Source organism: Peromyscus leucopus, chromosome 4, assembly GCF_004664715.2.
Source record: "Peromyscus leucopus breed LL Stock chromosome 4, UCI_PerLeu_2.1, whole genome shotgun sequence".
NCBI lineage: Eukaryota > Metazoa > Chordata > Mammalia > Rodentia > Cricetidae > Peromyscus > Peromyscus leucopus.
Genome location: NC_051066.1, coordinates 54,229,778 through 54,250,088, shown reverse-complemented (window position 1 = coordinate 54,250,088; position 20,311 = coordinate 54,229,778). Strand labels below are relative to the sequence as shown.

The following is a 20,311-nucleotide window of genomic DNA, read 5'->3' as shown; positions in this document are numbered from 1 at the left end:
ACCGTAACTAGTCTACACTCAGCACTCATACATTTGCTGAATGAGAGTCTTTTTCATAAACTGTGATGTAGCAGGAATCTTTTTTTTTTTATATATATATTTTTTATTTTACAATATCATTCAGTTCTACATATCAGCCATGGTTCCCTATTCTCCCCCTCCACACCTCCCTTACCCCAGCCCACCCTCCATTCCACCTCCTCCAGGACAAGTCTCCCCGAGGACTGTGATCAACTTGGTAGACTCAGTCAGGAGGTCCAGTCCTTCTTCCAGACTGAGCAAGAGTCCTGCATAAGTTCCAGGTTTCAGACAGCCAACTCATGCAATGAGCACAGGACTTGGTCCCACAGCAGGAATCTTAAAAGTTCTTATTAAGCGGGCGGTGGTGGCGCACGCCTTTAATCCAGCACTCGGAGGCAGAGCAGGCGGATCTCTGTGAGTTCGAGGCCAGCCTGGCTACAAGTGAGCTCCAGGAAAGGCGCAAAACTGCGCAGAGAAACCCTGTCTCGAAAAACCAAAAAAAAAAAAAAAAAAAAAAAAAAAAAGTCTTATTAATAAAATCAAACCCGAGGCCAGTTATTGGGGTCAATGCTGGTAGATCAGAGAGACAGAACAAGCCACAGCTAACCTCACCTGGCCAACTTCTCAGCTGGTCTTGTCTCCTCAGACTGGAAGCTTCTGAGTCCTCATCCAATGGGTCTCAGCTGAACTGCTGCTAGAAGCCTGAATGCTTAACCAGCCAAATGCTTAACCAGACCAAATGCTTAACCAGGCCAAATGCTTCTAGTTTCTGGTCCTCACGCCTTATATATCTTTCTGCTTTCTACCACCACTCTCTGGGATTAAAGGCGTGATGAGTCACCATGCCTGTCTGTATCCTTGAACACATGGATTTCTGCCTCTGGAATGCTAGGATTAAAGGCGTGTGCTACCACTGCCTATGCCTTATGTTTAATATTGTGGCTGCTCTGTTTCTGACCTGAGATAAGTTTATTAGCATGCACAATATTTGGGGGAATACAATACCACACTGTGAAAGTTGATTTCCATCTGTACACTCTTTACTAACTCCTAGATAACTAGAATCTTTGTATTTAAGGTTTTCAGTGATTATGGAGAGGAAATGTAGCAGGTACTAGGCTGCTCTACACCTTAGAGTGGAGGTAGGAGTGTGTTGTCCATGATCTGCCCCGTTTGTTTTCGGGGTTTTCTCACATGGAGTCTGCTGTATTCGTCTTTAACCTTTACGCTTCGGTCACTCTCTCCCTTGGACAACCTTCAGGATTCCACTTTGATTGGGTTTCAGTACTTCTCTTTCATACGTGTGGCTCTTTCACTTGGCATTCATTCTGTTTGTAGTCTCTAGAGTTCTTCTATCTCCAGACTAGGGACTAGGTCCCTCATTAATTGTGAAAATTCTCTGGCACTTTGATTTGAAATATCTCTGTACCCCTGCTTTCTATATTTCTGGAATTTTAACTATGTCCATGTTAGATGATTTGAAATTTTCTCACATTTCTTATTTGACCTTCCGCTTTATTTTAAACCCCATATCATCCCCTTCTTGTTATTTTTTTTTTTTTTTTTAAGTTCTGGGGATGAACTTAGGGTCTTGTGAATGGTAGACAAGTGCTCTGCTATGGAGCTGTGTTCCCAGCCTAGTTTGGGTGTTTTCTCTTTTGGGTTTTTTTTCAATTTTGATCCATTTTCAGGCTCTTTTTGGTTGTACTCAGTGTGTTGACAAGACCACTGGAAAGTCTCCTCGTCTGTTGCCAAGGTTTTGCTGTGTATCCGTTTGATTCTTGCATCCCCAGCCTTCCATCCAACTGTTCACATTTGTGGATTCAAATCACATAGGAAAATATTTGAAAAATATTCTGGGATCAGGAGATCGCTCCATTGCTAACGTGCTTTCTGAGCAAGCATAAGGACCTGATTTCAATCCCTGAACCCAAGTGAAAAAGTCATACATGATGGCACATAATTGTAATTCCAGTCCTTGGGAGATGGAAACAGACAGATTCCTGGGGCTGGCTAGTGACTTTAGTGACCTTGATGCCAATGAGAGACCCCATGTTTAAACAAACAACAAAAAAAACAAACAAACAGGGTGTATGGCACCCAAGATCCTGAGGAAGGGTATCCAAGGTTGTCCTCTGGCCTCCACTTACATTGTACAAACAGACAAACAGGCAGGCAAGCAGGCATGCACGCACAACCACACACACACACACACACACACACACACACAAACCCCCAAAACTCACAAACAGATGCATGCACTTCTTTCTGGACTGAACATAGCCTTTATTCCTAAACCATACACTTTAACAATTGTTTATCTACCATTTGCATTTTATTAGATATCATAAGTAATCTAGGGTTGATTTAAAGTAGAAGGAGTTTTATGTGGGGTAATACAAATGCAGTAACACTGTACTTAGAAAACTTGAAAATCTTTAGATTTTGGTACTTGGGGTGGTATCCAAAAGTCCAGCCCCCTTAAACCCTAAGTGAGGAGTCTGTGTTTTGTCTTTGGTGTCTCTCATCCATCCCTGTCCATGACCTTTTGTTCTCCACATTATAGCTATCTGCATAGTTCCCGCTACCTGACACATTACCATTTGTGTCTCTTAGTGTTTATATTGTTGGCTCTGAGTCTTGACTGTGGTGTTTCTTGTATGCTTTTCCATTTTATTCTGAAGTGACTATTGGACATTTTAAGACAGTAAAAGTCGAGGAACATTGCATTTGTGTCTGCATGTTAACCACTTATCTTTTCGGGTGTTAGTGGGGAGGGAAAGTGTTGAGCTACAGTAGCCACGAGTTGGTTTGGCTCTTGGCTTTGTTTTGTTCTTTTCCCCAGGGTACCGCAGGCTTAAGATGTCTCTGCAGTTCCTTTGGTTGGAGCAGTGCTCTTTCTGGCTTTCTACATACTCAGTAGAAACCAGCTATTTCTCCTGCTTGTTCTCGCAGCTCTGTCATTGGTAGACTTGACTGATGTATGTGGACTTAGTGGAGAGATGCGTGCCAGCCAACTCAAGGAAGATGGCTCCAGCTAGTACAGAGTATTCTCCTAACAGTGTGTGTGGGAAACCACATCCCAGAAGCTGAGGAGCCAAGAAAGCCTGCATGCTGTGGTTGGCACCAAGGAAAGCGAGCATTTCAGACGCGTAGTGCGTAGCTTGGACCCGCAGGGAACATTATCCTGCGAGCATGCCACGTACGCAGGTGCCAGCTGTTCAGACGCAAACTGTGAGCAGAATAGGGAAAGCCCAGTGCCTTTTATGAAAGTCTGTCACATCCTGCTTAGGCACTGGTGTCTGCTCCTGTGTGAATGAACCAGCATCTTGGAGGAAAAGAAAAAACAGCTTTGGGCTGATGTCATAGATGTTTGACTTAAAAATGGAAGAGTTTAATGAATGAAGCTTCTTGTATCAGTATATTTTCTCTTAGACACTGAAGAGACTTGGTTTTGATATTTACCCAGTAAATAAGTGCTTATTAAAAGCTTGATGTCCTAAAGAAATGGGATTAATTTCAAATGCTGGTTATTTTGTCACTAAACATATTCAACTTTTTTTTTTTTTCTGGTTTTTCGAGACAGGGTTTCTCTGTGTAGCTTTGCGTCTTTCCTGGAACTCGCTTTGTAGACCAGGCTGGCCTCGAACTCACAGAGATCCACCTGGCTCTGCCTCCCAAGTGCTGGGATTAAAGGTGTGCGCCACCACTGCCCGGCAACATATTCAACTTTAAAGGGAAGTTCAGCCCCAGCTATTAAGTGGTACTTAGAGCTTAGAGATAGAATTAAATTCAACATTGATTCTTTTTTTTTTTTATTTTACAATACTATTCAGTTCTACATAATAGACACAGATTCCCTTGTTCTCTCCCTTCCTGCCCCCTCCCTTTCCCCCAGCCCACCCCCCATTCCCACCTCCTCCAGATCAAGGTCTCCCCGAGGACTGGGATCGACCTGATAGACTCAGTCCAGGCAGGTCCAGTCCCCTCCTCCCAGATTGAGCCATGCGTCCCTGCATAAGTCCCAGGTTTCAAACAGCTAACTCATGCAACTAGCCCAGGACCTGGTACCACTGCCTAGATGCCTCCCAAACAGATCAAGCCAATCAACTGTCTCACCTATTCAGAGGGCCTGATCCAGTTGGGGGCCCTCAGCCTTTGGTTCATAGTTCATGTGTTTCCATTCATTTGGCTATTTGTCCCTGTGCTTTATCCAACCTTGGTTTCAACAATTCTCACTCATACAATCCCTCCTCTTTCTCACTAATTAGACTCCCAGTGCTCCACCCGGGGCCTAGCCGTGGATGTCTGCATCCAGATTCCTCAGTCCTTGGATGGGGTTTATGGCACAACTATTAGGGTGTTTGGCCATCCCATCACCAGAGTAGGTCAGTCCCGGCTGTCTCTCGACCATTGCCAGCAGTCTTTTGTGGGGGTATCTTTGTGGATTTCTGTGGGCCTCTTTAGCTCTTTGTTTCTTCCTTTTCTCATCAACATTGATTCTTATTTAATTGAAAATTATTTTCCTTGGAGTCATTTCTGATCATTTGGGCTTTGATGAAAAAAAAAAATAACCTATGTCTTTGTAGATATTCTACTTATTTTTTAACAGTATAATTTTGTTACAAATACTGATGTTCTTACAAGCATGACCAAGTTCTTGACTTTCTAGAATTAGATATAATATACCAAAGTTTCACTATCAGCTTTCCACAGCATTAATCAGCTGAGCAGCTTGTGGTCCTGTCAGATGTTCCCACAGGCTTTCTCATTTTCTTTCCCATCCATGTGAATTTTCCCTCTAGTGACCTCTCTCCTGTTCACTTGGGCAGTACCGCTCTCTGTCCACTGGATAGGCCTTTCCTTGCTGACTTCAGTGTTTGTCTGTCATCCTTCCTGTCTGAATCCATACCCACCTGCTCAGCTTCCTTTTCACTAGCAGTGTGTTCAAGTTCCTTCTGCCCCCCAGGAGCACCTCACCAATGACTGACAAGTGTCTCCGGTCAGAGGACAGTGTATGTATGTTAATGACAAGACTAGACCTGGCATTAATGCTGTCCTCAAATGGAGACACCCAAAATCAGAATGCTGCCCCCACCCCTTTTCAGCTGTAAACACTCATAATAATAAAAGTATATTAATTCAAATTTGTGTTCTTCTCTGTTCTTATTACCTTTCTTGATGTCTGTCAGTGGTGAGATCCAGGACCAAAGGTGTCCTTTATGTTCCTTTGTCAAAGACACCCCTGGCCACATTTAGTCTTTTAGTTTTGATAGAAGTTTATTAGAGGGCTGGAGAGATGGCTCAGAGGTTAAGAGCACTGGCTGTTCTTCCAGAGGTCATGAGTTCAATTCCCAGCAACCACATGGTGGCTCACAACCATCTGTAATGAGATCTGGTGCCCTCTTCTGACCTGCAAGTGTATATGCAGACAGAACACTGTATACATAATAAATAAATAAATCTTCTTTTTTTTTTTTTTTTAAAAAAAAAAAGAAGTTTATTAGAGCTTTGTGGAGAGTTGGAATATTATACATCTAGAGCCAGATTCCTTTGGGCCATCCTTAGCCCCCCGAATAGTTCACCTCTGTGTCTGACCTACTGTCATCTCAACGACAGGTGAAGAAGACCTTCAGAATGGATTAACAGCAGACCACTAGCTTCTACCAACCCGAAAGCTGAGAACATCATCAGAAAGCTTTGGTTGAAAAAGGCTTTCCATGAACCACTTTCTTTCCTTCTTGTCTATAAAGTCCGAGTAACTGCTTCTCCATAGGAACACGTTCTTTGGGCAGCCTGAATGGGGCTGTGGTCTCTCATAGTTCATGTACAGCTCAGAACAAATTGATTTTTACTCTTTGGAAATGTTGTTAGCAGTGTTTTGTGTTTCTTGGGAATTCGTTTTATTTCTTCAGTTAGGTTCTTGTTTTGTTTTCATCTGCTGAGGTTTTCTTTGAGGGCTGTTACAGGTACAGGAAGGATTTTGAATGGTGTCTGCTTCCTGGGAACAAATATGCAGTCCTCCTGGTGTCGGTTGTGGGGTCATGGGCTTTTCCATTAAGTGAAGCCTTTTAATCCTCAGTTTCTTTTCTTTCTTTTTTTTTTTAACACATTGTTGTCATTCTTGGGCAGACCAGCTTTCATCTTTTGCACCTTGGACAGATGCAGCATTTCCCATCATGGGCACATTGCAGTGAGCATCCTGCAGTATATTGAACACACGTTCACCATCTTTAGCCTTGATTTCCACAGTCACATTTCCCCAAGGCTGCTCTCCTCGCACTGTGTTCCTTGATAATGAGACTCCCTTGTCGACCATTATCCTTTTTTGTTAACGGTTGTGACATTCATTCAGTGTCTCAGCCTCTCAGTTCTGCTGCACTTTCTCCGTGTCCTTGCTGGAGCGCTTGCATAGTGAGAGGCTTGCCTGCCACCCGTCCCTCTTACGGAAGCTGCTGCCCGTGTTTACCGCCCTCTGTTGCTGATCTTCAACATAATGACTTCATCCCTTGGCTTAGCCTGAAGATTACCATTTCTTTTAGGTTCACAGATTTAAACCATTCAGTGTTTCAGTCCACTTTATTTTTACGGATGTCTTTAGTCAGTGAAGATCTTTCCAAGCCCCTTTGGTGCTGCCATAGTGGTCTCTGTCAGTGTTAGTGACCTGGGCGAGATGGTGTTCTTCTGCACACTTCGTCAGCACTCTGAATCGTCTGGTCCTTTCACTGAGAAATGGTGTTTGGATGTCACAGTCTGGATGCTAGGAGTACAGGGTTTGCCTAGAAAGTACTTCTTTATCATTTTAGTTCAGCCAGCTAATTTTAAACTGTTATAAAAATTCTTTGTCAAATGATTTTATTAAGGAAAAGATTTTTATCACCAATGGATTTTTAATATTGATAAGGTATTAAAATAAATTTATCTGAGCTGCTAGTATTTTTTTAAAAATATGTTGGTATTGTCAGAATTTTTTGGTAGATTTTAAAGCAGATAACCATAATTGAATTGATTTGAAATGTTGTTGCATTAACTAAATAAATGATAATTTGCTATCATTTTGAAGCAGTATTGCATGTTTTACCTTAATTCTGTTTCTTTATTTACCTTCGGAGACTTTAATAGTTCACTTAGTGCTTTTTCTTCTCCTCCATAGGTTATTTTAGTGTCTGCCAATAAGCTGACTCGTTACATAGAGCCATGCCAGCTGACAGAAGACTTTGGTGGGAGTCTTACCTACGATCATATGGACTGGCTAAATAAGAGGCTGGTGGGTATATTATTATAAAACAAGATAGTCAAATGTCTCTACATGTGACTAACTTTCTCATTTTAATCAACTGAGATGTAGGTTGTTTCTATAAAATTGAAGTAGCACATTGTGTGTCCTAGTGTAGTGTTTGGAGCCCACACTCTGTAGTCAGGGTCACTTGGCTAGAGTCCTGATGCTAGAGACTGGGTGTGTGACCTTCCCTGATATTTAATTTCTCTATGTCTTAGTTTTCCTATCGATAGCGCAGTAATCGTAATAATAGTACTATCTTGTGCAATTGTGAGCAAGACAAAACGAATACGGACTGAAACATTTAGATCAGCCCGGCAGGGTACAGTAGCACTCTGTGTTAGCTGTACCGTTGGCTCAGGATGGCCCTTAAAGCAGAGTGACAGCAGCACAGTGTCTTGAGAGGTGGTCTCCACGACACAACCATTTCAGAAGATACTGTGAGTTATCAGCCTGCGGTGCAGCGTGACAGACTAAGCCTGTCATTTCGGAAAGCTTCTCCTTGTCCAGACTTGTGAGGTGTGCTGCTCTGTGTCACACAGCATTGTTTTATTGAGTTGTGGAGAGAATGGTATCTAAAGTAGCTCGTGAGACTGCATGCTGACTTTAGGGAACTGTGGCTATCCCTGAATGAACAGCCATTCCTGCCCTGTATCTAAACAGTGACACGTCTATCAGACATCTGTATGTCTGTCTACCTGTGGTCAGATGTGCCCAAATCCCTTCTCAGAAATACTTACGGGCTCATGTTAAAATGATAAGTAATGTATCTTTATACTACATACTTGTCTGTTAACCTCTTGACTGTTACATACGATCAGTCTTGACTGGTGATAGAATAAGCTGAAAAAATAGTCTGTAACTAAAATTGGTGGCTATAACTGGTCTCAGTAACATTTGTGTAGTTGTGAAAGTTTTTATTGGTACAGATGGTTCTCAAAGATGGATAAGAATAGAAATAAATTATATTATTCATTATATATTATATTTATAAATTATAATATAGTAAATTATAAAAATAAAGTTTAATGCATTTAAATTTGAAAATTCCATTGCCATTCCATCTTCATTGCTTGAGATGTGATTTTGTTCTGGGCTCTGTGCACTGTTGTGCTCTGGTGGTTGAATTGTGCCATGTGACTTTCTGAGAAGGAAAAGAAATCCCACTGACTAATGCTGCTGCTGTTCACTGAAGTCCTTATTATGTATTGATTTGAGATTCTTCATGGTATGTCTATACACTCTCCTGTTGCAGGTCTTTGAGAAGTTTACAAAGGAGTCTACATCATTACTGGATGAGCTGGCTCTGATTAACAATGGAAGTGATAAGGGGAATGAGCAGGAGAAGGAGAGGTAGGTACGGTCATCTGGTGAAGGATGCCCATGCTGCTGGCTCAGGTTAAGAGGACCACAGTGAACAAAGCTCTACTCAGAACTGCCACACACAGCTAGTGAGCATCTGCTTGACACACACAGCCCTCCTTTGACTTAAGTTGGCTTTTAAAAAGGTACTTTCTGATGAGCCTGGCTGTTTTCCATTTTCCTTGTCCTGGGAAGCATTGTGTTATAAGAACATACTTTGAAAATGAAGCCACTTTCTACTCTTCTTGGTTTTGCCTTTTCCTGGGAACACCTGCAGCTCGAAATAAAATTCTTACAACTTTATTTAAGTTCATTAGAACCAAATATCTAACATATAGAATTCTTGTCCTGAAACTTGATAGTTGTAAGTTTAACGTAAAGAGTTCGGCATTTTATCATACTTGACATAGTGGTTGAGTTGTATCATCCATCTGTAGCTTTCCAGACTTACTACCTTACCAAGGTGTTCATTGCCCTCTACAGCCTCGCCAGTCTTAACCTTTTGGTTGGTGGACCAAGTTCCTTTCTGCCTAAGGCTAAAGCACATTAAGAAATAAATCAGCCCTGAGCTTTTGATTGTCGGTGGTCACTAGAACTGTGCTTTCTTATTAGGAAGTTTGCAGGAATCAGCAAGCATTCTCATCTAGCTCCTTTGCATCTGACCGTGACCCTGTATTGGAACCTATGAATATGAATGTAAATATGGTCATGTGTCAGTCACCTGAAATAACACAGTCACATGGATGTAAGAGGATGATAGTTTTACCAAATGTTGATTAAAATGAGTTCAGAATATAAAAACAAATACTTTGAATTTCAGTCTAATTAAGGATACCTTAAATAGTCACAACTGTTAATGTCTTGTACATAGTCTATATTGTGTGGCTTCTCCCATGGAGGCCCAGACAATGTCTTTTCATCCCAGACAGAGCACCTGTGACCCACTAGAGTCATGGTTCCACACAGTTCCAGCTTAGTGAACCAATAATTTATTTAGGTTACTTAGGAGAGCATGGGTGAGAGGTTACCTACAAGACAGTAGGCAACTTATAGACAACTGTATCACAAAGAAGAGACTCTCGGTCTAGCAAGTATCAGCCCCTTGTATATCCAGCCGGTGGGGAGAGGCCTCTTTGTGCTGTCTAATGCACCCCCATCCTCTCTCACAGGAAAATGTTAATGGGCCAGTCTTAGGACAGTCTCTTGATGGTAAACGTAGCTGCTCTATTTCAAAACAGCAATTGGAGTATCCTACTTGGGGAACAGAGGTCCACAACACCTTATAAAAGTGTAAACACATATATATGGCTAAGTATGTGATTCCTATATAGCTGTCACATACACTTTTATTTCTCAGGAAAGACGTGCATATGAAGAAGGTACCCATAGAAAATGAGTTGATGGACAGAATTTAATTCTGTATTCTATCCCTGCTCATGGCTATAAACCTGGCCTAAGGGCTGCGAGGGAGCACAGCATCAAAGAAGCCTGTCTAATTGCTTCTTTAGACCTCCCATGCTTATATGACAATAGTTCAGGGCCCCGTTCTCTTTCTCTAGTAAGAGTGTTTGAGAAAGACTTTGGGAAATGCTGACTTATGTGTCCATATGAAGTATTAATAAAATCTTGTGTCTACCAGTCTCTTTCCACACTCAAATGTTATTGTTCAGTTTTTTTCATACTTAAGTAATAGAATCCCTTCCATCTCTTGAAAATTTTTATCAACCTTCATTATGTTAGCCCTTAGGGAACATCTTGGCTACCCAAGAGGTGAGGGCATAGATCAGTTAACAAATTACAGAATTTAGTTCAGCATATAGCAGTATGGTCTTTGGCTATGATTTGCTAGCTCCTCTAGCTTTCTTGAATTTTCTCTTTCTCACATGTTTCAGAAAGTGAAGGCAGAAATCCAGCTGCCCAAGAAACAGGACCACAGTAGAGAAGGTGTGGCGCATAACTGTTAGGACATCACACATGCATGCATATGTGTATTCATGTTAGTCGTTTCTCCAGGTTGACTTTTGCTAAACGTGTTTTAGCAGGTCTACGAGTTTCCTGGTTATCTCTGTAGGATGTTTTAGTTATATGATCATGGACTGTGACATCTTTATGAAGGAGTAATTTGACTTTTTCCTCTCCTTTTTGTATCCCTTTAGTTCTTTTCCTTCACTGCTCTAGCTAGGACTTCAGATACCATGTTGAATAGGAGTAGAGAGAAGGGAAACCCTTGTCTGCTTTTGTCTGTTGAGGTTTCTGTCCTGAAGTCTGTGTGTTCTCTATTACACTTACTTAATTATATATGTTGAACTTTTCTTATATTTGCTGTGATGCCAGCCCGACTTGGCAGCTAAGTATATAATCCTCTTAATGTGTTGTTGAATTTGGTTTGCAAATATTATATCGAAGATTTTGTGCATTTAGTTTTCATCCAGGGAAATTGTTCTCTTTTGCTGTGTTCCTCTCTGGTTTTGGCTTCATCAGATGAGTTTGGTAGTAATTATTTCCTACATTATGGAGCAGTTTGAAGAACGCTGATGTTGGCTCTTTAATGATCTGGTAGAAGTTAGCATCAGTCCTTCTGGAACACATGTATTTTGTGTAAAACAATTTCTGAAGTAGCTTTATAGGAATATTATAACATTTAAAAATGATTCTTTTGATACCTGCCAGGTCTGTGGACTTAAACTTTCTTCCGTCTGTTGATCCTGAGACAGTCCTTCAGACAGGTAAAGTGAAAAACAAAACATTTATTAGTGATAATAGTAGTAATCTAGTAAAGAACTAGTCTGTTTAAAAAATTTATTCAGTGTGTATGTGGTTAATATAGTAGAAATTTAAAGGGAACTTTTTCAAACTGCTTTGGGCTTAACCTGATGGTGTTAGTATAATATTTAAAAATTAGTGGCGACAAATTATCTCCTCCTTGAAATACTGGATTTATTTCCTATTTTATAAAAAGGATTTTACAAAGTGTATTTAATTCTATCTCATTGGGTTGTTACAAGGATTATTAAATACTTGTTATGTGCTGTATTCTCTCAACAGTGTTTGAGATATATAATTCGTATTATTTTCTCTATTTTATACTTCAAGAAGTCAAGGCTTAGAGATGAAAAAATAACCTAAGTAAATCAGTTGTTCATAGTCAAGTAAGAAAACTTATCAGCACAGTTCAAAGCAGGTCCAAGTACAGAGGCCGTTGACCGCAGTTCGTGCTCATCTGTGTGGAACACTGAGCCCACGGCAGTGGGCTGATGCCCCTGCTCCATGCTGTGCACTGATGCCCCCGCTCCATGCTGTGCACTGATGCCCCCTGCTCCATGCTGTGCACTGATGCCCCTGCTCCATGCTGTGCACTGATGCCCCTGCTCCATGCTCTGCACTGATGCCCCCTGCTCCATGCTCTGCACTGATGCCCCCTGCTCAATGCTCTGCACTGATGCCCCCTGCTCAATGCTCTGCACTGATGCCCCTGCTCCATGCTGTGCACTGATGCCCCTGCTCCATGCTGTGCACTGATGCCCCTGCTCCATGCTGTGCACTGATGCCCCTGCTCCATGCTGTGCACTGATGCCCCTGCTCCATGCTGTGCACTGATGCCCCTCCTCCATGCTCTGCACTGATGCCCCTGCTCCATGATGCGTGTGTGTGTGTGTGTGCTAGCCCCATGTCTGCAACAGAGAGCCATCACTTCTAGGAGAATGCATTAGAATCCTTTTAATATTTCTAATCTCCTCAAACATTAATAGCTTATCCTCCCAGTCTTCCTGGGTTCCAGGCACAGATCTAAGTCCTCTGTTATCCTTCAACACGATCTGGGAGGGAGTGCTTGTTACATACCGTTTTCAGAAGGTGTGACACTGAAGCAGAAATAGTCAGACTGGGCCTGGTGGCACAGCTCCTAGGAGGCAAGGTCGGGAAGGTAACAAGTTCAAGGTCTGCCTGATCCACATGAGTTAAACGGAAGCTTGAGGGGCTTGTGGAGACCTCATCTCAGAGTCAGGAACATAAAGAAGGGCTAAAGGTGTGGCTCAGGAGTGGCATACATTCCCAGCAGGCACCGGGCCGCAGTCCTTCCTTGATGGCAGAGTTAATCATGTGTATATGCAGTCAATAAACCCTCTGGTCAGAACCTGAGCCCAGGCACTGAGGCAGCAGATTGTTTTCTGAAATAATTGTCCTAAGTGCTCTCTGGTAGAAATGCTAAGATAACAGTTGTCAGGGTAGGAAAAAAATAATGGATTCTGATATTAAAGATATATATGGAGCCCATGCAACATTCCATGTGTTTAAGTATTTGTACAGATTTTTAAAACAAATGTTTTTCCAATTATAAAATGCCAGGAATAATTTTTTTAATCAGAATAGATTTGATATAATTATTCAGCTGTATTTCAGTTTTCAGTATGATATAGATTTTAGTTCCTTAGGGAGTAAAGGAATACTTACCATCTACACATTTTATATGCTTAGAAATTACAATAGTTGGTCAGTAAAAGTACTATTTTATATGAATACTTAGTTCCATGAGTTACTTAGCATTTTTGAAAGCATCTTATTTAAACTACTGATTTAAGAGCATTTCAATATTTCTATATGTGCACTAAGTTTTGTTTTATGGACACTTAAAGTAGGCATTGAAAGTATATAATGGAGATTTAGAACAATCTAGTTTTTTGTTTTTTGGTTTTTTTTTTATAAATTGGTTATATCTGAAAGCTATAATAAAAATGCTTTCTATACTTTAAAAGCTATTTAAATTTAGGATACTTCTAAAATAAAGATGAGAAGAAGAAGATTTATAATGTCCGTATTTTTGATACCTCTGTAATAATCAGAATAGTTTTATCCTAGGCAAACAGTCTCTTTATTTTTAAAATTGTAAATATGCTTGTTATATATTTTTGTTACATATTCTTCTGTGTCAATTTCTTGTGTATGAGTGGATTCCTGAGTGAGCTTGCTATAGGTAATTCTTCCACTACTATGGCATGTTCACTAATCAGTCAGTATGTTATAGACGTTCCTGTAGAGGTGATTTCAGTATCATTTTGCACTGCTCATGAAACTTTTCTCCAGTTACTTTGATAATGCATTTCCTTCACTGTCAACTTTTATTTTAAGTTCTGTGCTTGAGAGCGAGGAGTTGAAGCCCTCTAACACATTTCTTGAATTAGTAATGGAAATTACAGAATATAATTTTGCTCTACAGAGAAAGAGGATTTATTAATCTTAAGTAATTATTCCACCAAGAACCTGATAAATATAGATGTCCACATATATTCTACATTTACTATGATGTATAGGGTTTATATAGTTACACAATTGGCCATTTGTTTCAAAGTTTTTCCTAGTATATATAAAATGATTATGTTCTCATCTATGTGCACATATGCAGTTTTCCTACTCATTGTGATATATAAAGTTTTAACTTGCATTTTATTCTTTATGAGAAGGCAGAGGAATAGGCGTTAAAATCAGGGACTATAATGTAGAAGATGGACATGTAGGGATTGTATTTTTTGTGGGCATTAATTACAAGTATCTTTCGTTTGTAAAGGGCATGAGTTGTTGTCTGAATTACAGCAGCGTCGGTTTAACGGCTCTGATGGAGGGGTCTCGTGGTCTCCTATGGATGATGAGCTGCTCGCACAGCCACAGGTTATGAAGCTGTTAGACTCACTCCGGGAGCAGTACACGCGCTACCAGGAAGTCTGCAGGCAGCGCAGTAAGCGCACGCAGTTAGAGGAGATCCAGCAGAAGGTGATGCAGGTGGGTGTCAGGCTGGGCTGCCTCCTCACCCTTGGAAATGCCAAGTGTCTTTTCCCTGATAATGTCTGTTATGTGACTGACCACACAGAGAACTTGACAGATTTCAAACTGGATTCATATCTTCATAGGGAGTGTCTACGTTAAAGTGACATTATTTCTACAATGGTGGAATTGATCATTTAACTCACTAACAGAATGAACTTCAAAAACGCTAGTTTTAAACTTAAATGGTCTCTATATTCATTTAATTCATAATACTTGAACATGGTTGCTTAATTCATTCTTAATTTCTAAAACTTACCAGACTGTTTACTATCACTGTAAAGTATTCTATCTTAGCAAAGTAATACAACAGTGTAGGTGATTCAAATACTACATTTATCCTTTTATGATATTGATAAAATGTTAAATGTACTTAATTATTAATTTTAGTTGCTTTTAAAATTGATTTTCATAAGAAATATGGCTGAAAATTCCAAAAACAAATGCTAGACATTTCTGTTCTTTAGATTATGGTGGATTCTTATCTACTAACAATTAAGAAAATTAATCTTTAAATAATTTTACTTAAAGATACAAGCTGGAGGGGCTGGGGGAGCTGGCTCAGCAGTAAGAATGGAGCTGTCTTGCAGAGGATTTGTATTTAGGTGCCAGTCCCCACTTGAGGGGGCTCAGGGTTCCGTGTAACTCCAGATCCAGGAAATCGGATGCTGTGTGCTCTTCTGTCCTCCACTGGGACCTGTGCTTACTTACCTGTACATACCTATGCATAGACACACATGTACATGTAATTAAAAATAAAACAAACCTCTAAAAATCAGTAAATAAATATAAGAACAAGCAGCTTGGAATGCTGCAGTGTTGTTTTGAAATCTAGAGTCATTGGTTCTCGAGGTGAATATTAAGTGCTGCTTACGTGTCAGGCATGGTGCTGGATTTTATATGAGTTATAAAAGTAGGTTTCATTTTGTTGATAACTTAAGGAGAAAAAGCATTAAGCATCACAAGTAAAGAGCCAGAGTCCTTTAGGCATTGGCGGAGGGACCATTTCTGTGGCTGCTATAGCCTAGGAGGGCCTAGCAGGTGGAAGTAGCAGTTGACTTTATTCTCTCGGAACCTGGATGATTTCACCACACAGAAGCAAGGTTTACAGGAGACTTGGCATTTCGTTGTGGTTAGAGAACAGCATGATATGGAAGGGGAGTTTGGGGTCTTGGGTTGCACTGGACTCCACAAAGCATCTTCTCATTAACTGAACCCTGTATGGCAGGCACCACTTTTAGAAGGCTAGCGTTTGGAAAGAACCAGCACACTAATGGTAGTGTATATTTACTAAACGAGACCTTACACAAGAGAGCCCAGCCTCCACTATGGTCCAGGACAGCAGCATCACACAGAATAAACCCATAAGTGGTTTCATAACCCATGGGTAATAGGTTGGATACTTCTGGAATGTGTGGCCCAAGGTAATTCTTTATCCAGTGTGGCACAGAGGAGCCAAAATGTTGGATGCCCTGCTAGAAACCATTAATGGACTTTCTCTGTAAAGGCTAAATATTTAGGCTTTATGGATCACATAGTGTTGTAATTACAGCTACATAGTCGTCCTTTGTTGTATAAAGAATGTATAAGTATAGTATTTGTGTATGAATGTACATGGCCTATTTCCAATACAACTTTATTTTCAAAACAAGTGATGGGCCAGATTGACTTGCAGGCTCCAGCTTGCTGACCTCTGACTAAATCAGTAAGATGTCCTAGGAAGAAAGATGTGAAAGAACAGTGTTGAATTCCAGGCAGAAAACTGAGACTTTTATTTACTTTAATCCCATGTAAACCAAAGATGTCGGAGCATATGTTTAATTGTGACTATTTCTATATACTCATTAGTAAGTTAAAGCAGTCTGCATTAAGCCCAAGTAAACTTTAGCCTTTATGTTGGAATTATCTTTGACAACCACAGAGATGAAATAGCACAGTGGTTGGGACAGTGCTCAGATTCTGAACCTAGGTGGTCTGGATCTGACCTTTTCTGATTCTGAGCTGATTGGCCTTGGAAGACTTTTCTATGCCCTCGTTTCTTCCCCCACAAACAGAACAGTTATGGCAGTAAAGACAGTAGCATGCTGCGGGCCGCAGGAATATCATAAGAACTCAGCTGGTTATGGCAAAGTCACTACCTGGAGGAATCAGGGAATTCCTCCAGAGGAAGCCAAATCCCAAGGAGTTTTTGGTGTTACTTGGCTTGTATATCAGCTGTATTCTGTTATGAAAATCATGTGTGCCTTCATAGCTTTACCAATTGACTTTTCCCTAGAAGGGCTAACAGTGTGGACTGATCACTCTCTGGACATACACATTCCAGGTATTTGGAGAACAGCCTCAGGAAAGGCTTTCTCTAGAATAAGATATCTCTTTTGGCTACTTTCAAGGACTAGCAGTAATAACAGTCCACATGCAAGTCTCCTGATTTAAGATAAATTCCACAAGGAGACACCACCTAGGTCAGGTAAACGTTAAGTAATAGCTTTACACAATTCAGCTCGGACCCTCCTTTCTTACAGCCTTACTAACTTTATAGACTGCTAATTCCTTACCTAACCACTTCTAGGAATATTTAGATAACCTTCTGTGCTGACAGCTATGCTCAGCCAGAACCCCGGTTCAAGCCTCCCTGTAATTATCATCATTGGCAGCATCCGGCCAGGTCCATCCCCAGATGGAGGAAAGTACCTTATCAGAGATACCTCTATACTTTCTAAGAATAGACTTAAGCATCCAGCCCACCTGTTTGAGAAGGCCTGGCGGATGTGCCAATTAAGCCTTACTTCCTCCTTTCCCAAACCTTACCTCCAGTTCCAGACCTCCCTTTAACTATCACCAGAGGCATCTACCTGTACACAGGTTGCCTAGCGACTGAGCACACTTTCCCCCACTCTGCAGAAAAACGGCAGATAGCTTGGACAGATAGCAGCCACAGGAAAAAAGAAGACAGTTTTATTTTCTCCCATTGATCTAGCAACTTATAGATTCTTAACACTTTCTACCAATCACATTTAAGATTATAGTTGAGCACATAAGAGCCCTCTTCTTAGATATAACCTGAGTTTAGGCTTTAATTAATTCATTTCCCTGTTGGTCACTTCCCTTTGGGGTTGCAAATGGTAATTAACGGTTATTGCCTCCCTATGTGATTCTTATCACCCCTCCATTTGACCCTGGAAGCCTAGTTTTGCACGGCTAAGGGATTACTCCTTGTAAGTGTATATATACTAGGACTTCCAGGGCATGGAGAGACAGAGAAGAGAAAAGAGAATGGAAGAACTAGATGGGTAAGAACTTGAGAGGAACGAACTGAGATGGGGAAGAACTAGATTGAAGGGCTAGAAGAGAGGACAAGAGGAACGAGATGGAAGATGAGGAAGAGCCAGATGGGGAAGAACAAGATGAGGAAGAGCCAGATGAGAGAGAAGGAGACGGGAGAGGAGCCGATAGGGGAAAGAACTAGATAGATGAGAGCCTAGAAGGGACAGAACTAGATGAAGGAATTAAGATAGAACCTAGAGGGGACAGTAGACAAATATAGAGAAATCAGGCAAGGAAGGAGCTAGGCATGAGAGCAGAATAGAAGCTGTGTAGAGAGAGAACTATCACAGAATAATAATAAAGTGTATAAACTAAGGAGTTTCGTGTACATAGATTCATTTCTTTTCATCAAAGATTAATTATCAGCTGGTTGTAGATTCTTCCTGGACCCTGGGAGGGACTATCGAGGGGCTGGACCCCTTATTCCCGATAGTATCACACCTATTTACATGAAGATTGAAAGTGATAATTTTAGCCAGTTCTGGCTTTTGGGTTTATGCATAGAGATAAGAGTCATCACCATGTATGCTTTGCTAAATAGATAAGATAAAACAATAAGATTAAGAAAGTAAATGTATTGACATGCATTTTTAAAACACCCAATTAAGAGATTAGAGAAGGGAGGTGATGGTGGTGGTGATGATGATTGTAGTGATGGTGATGATGTTTATAATGATGGTGATGATGATATTTATAATGATGGTGATAAGGATGTGGATGATGGTATTTATAATGACTGTGATGATAGTTAACAGATAATTGTTAAGAACAGATAAATTTTATTGAGGCTCAGCTTTTTTCTTTTAAAGACAAGGTCTTGCTTTGTAGTGTAGACAGGACTTGAACTCATGATTCTCCTGCTTCAAGCCTCAGCTTCCTAAGTGCTGGAATTTTAGGCATGTGTGGCCATTCCCAGCTGTTTTCTTTACGAAGTTTGTGAATACACTGCTGCACCAATGCTCAGCATGCAGTGTTGTCAAAGAGCACAACCTAAAGAAAGATCTAGTTCCCTTGCCAAAATGATTGTTTAAATGTAACTACAGTAACATGTAGCATGAATCTTAGAGAGTTCTTATTAATAAAATCAAACCTGAGGCCAGTTATTGGGGTGAATACTGGAAGATCAGAGAACCAGAACAAGCCACAGCTACCTCACCTCGCCGGATCCTCAGCTGGTCTTGTTTCCTCAGCCTGGAGGCCTCTGAGTCCTCATCCAGAATGAATCTCAGCTGAGCTGTGTTGCTCCACAGCCTAAAAGCTTAACCAGCCAAATGCTTCTAGTTTCTGGTCCTCACGCCTTATATACCTTTCTGCTTTCTACCACCACTTCCTGGGATTAAAGGCTCGCTTTTTGGGATTAAAGACATGTGTCACCATGCTTGGCCATTTCCAGTGTGGCCTTGAACTCACAGAGATCCAGAGGGATTTCTACCTCTGAATGCTAGGATTAAAGGTGTGAGTGCCACCATTTTCTAGCCTTTTTATCTAGTGGCTGTTCTGTCTCTGACCCCCAGATAAGTTCATTAGGGTGCACAATATTTTGGGGGAACACAATACCACCACAGTAACATGTGAATGATATGCTGAATACATCATAGTGTCTTACAGATTTGGGGGAAATCAGTTTATAGAAAGCTAATCGGAAAGCTAGATGTCTGTTTAAGTCAGTGAAATCAGAATTGTCCACATGACTGTACTGTCATATCTTGGAAAACATGACGCATGAGCAATCAGTAGTGCTGAAAAACTGTATCGAAATAGTCGGATGATAATTTTCGGTAACTTTGATAAACTGTGTGCTAAGTAGTCGTGTGATAATTTCCAGTCGCTATTTAGTTCGGCAGTGTCAGACTTCATGAGGAATGCAAGTATTCTCTGTGCTGCTGCGGTGAAGTTAAAAATTCGATTCCGCATACTCCTGGGTGGCGACAGCACCACTTCACTGAAGTGGGCTGCGGCCTTCCCGTTACTCACCGCAGCAGGAGTTCTGCCGGCGCTGCAAGCCTTGTGTTTGGAACATTCCGTGCACTTTTTTCCCATTCTGGAGAGACGCCGTAGGTGCAAAGTAGGAATGCTCTCAGTCGCCTAAGCCGCAGCTGGGGGCTGTGCCCTCAGTCCTTCTGCCCCTGCAGTCAGGTGCTTGGCATGCCCTCCTGCTGGGTTGACCGCGCGCGTGTGTGTGTGTGTGTGTGTGTGTGTGTGTGTGTGTGTGTGTGTGTGTGTGTGTCCGTCCGTCCGTCCGTGTGTCCTGATATTCCCTCAGGCACTCCAGCTATGCAACAATGGTGGATTGCCATAGACATTTTTGGCTTGTGCAAATATTTGACCTCATAAGTTTTAAGGACAAATCTCCAAGGTTAAACGTTGCATTTAAATGTATTAATAACTATGTAAAGGATCATATTGTTATAGACTGTGCACAGAACTGTTTTTGGAATAAGTTAACATTAGTATTTGACTGAGTAAAGTGTGAATGAAAATTTTATAACACCATTTGTCAAGCAACCATCG

The 20,311-nt window shown here is 41.1% G+C and overlaps 1 protein-coding gene across 1 annotated transcript in view; it reads left to right on the top strand.

Moving 5' to 3' along the window:
* LOC114687575 (SEC14 domain and spectrin repeat-containing protein 1-like) overlaps window positions 1–14,689 on the top strand; it is a 109,996-nt gene extending 95,307 nt beyond the window's left edge. Inside the window, exons 7-10 of the mRNA XM_037204426.1 lie at window positions 7,175–7,288; window positions 8,556–8,653; window positions 11,333–11,388; window positions 14,223–14,689. Coding sequence (XP_037060321.1) covers window positions 7,175–7,288; window positions 8,556–8,653; window positions 11,333–11,388; window positions 14,223–14,578 — 624 coding nt within the window. The 3' untranslated portion in view covers window positions 14,579–14,689. The remainder of the gene's footprint in view (window positions 1–7,174; window positions 7,289–8,555; window positions 8,654–11,332; window positions 11,389–14,222) is intronic.
* The last annotated feature ends 5,622 nt before the right edge of the window (window positions 14,690–20,311 follow it).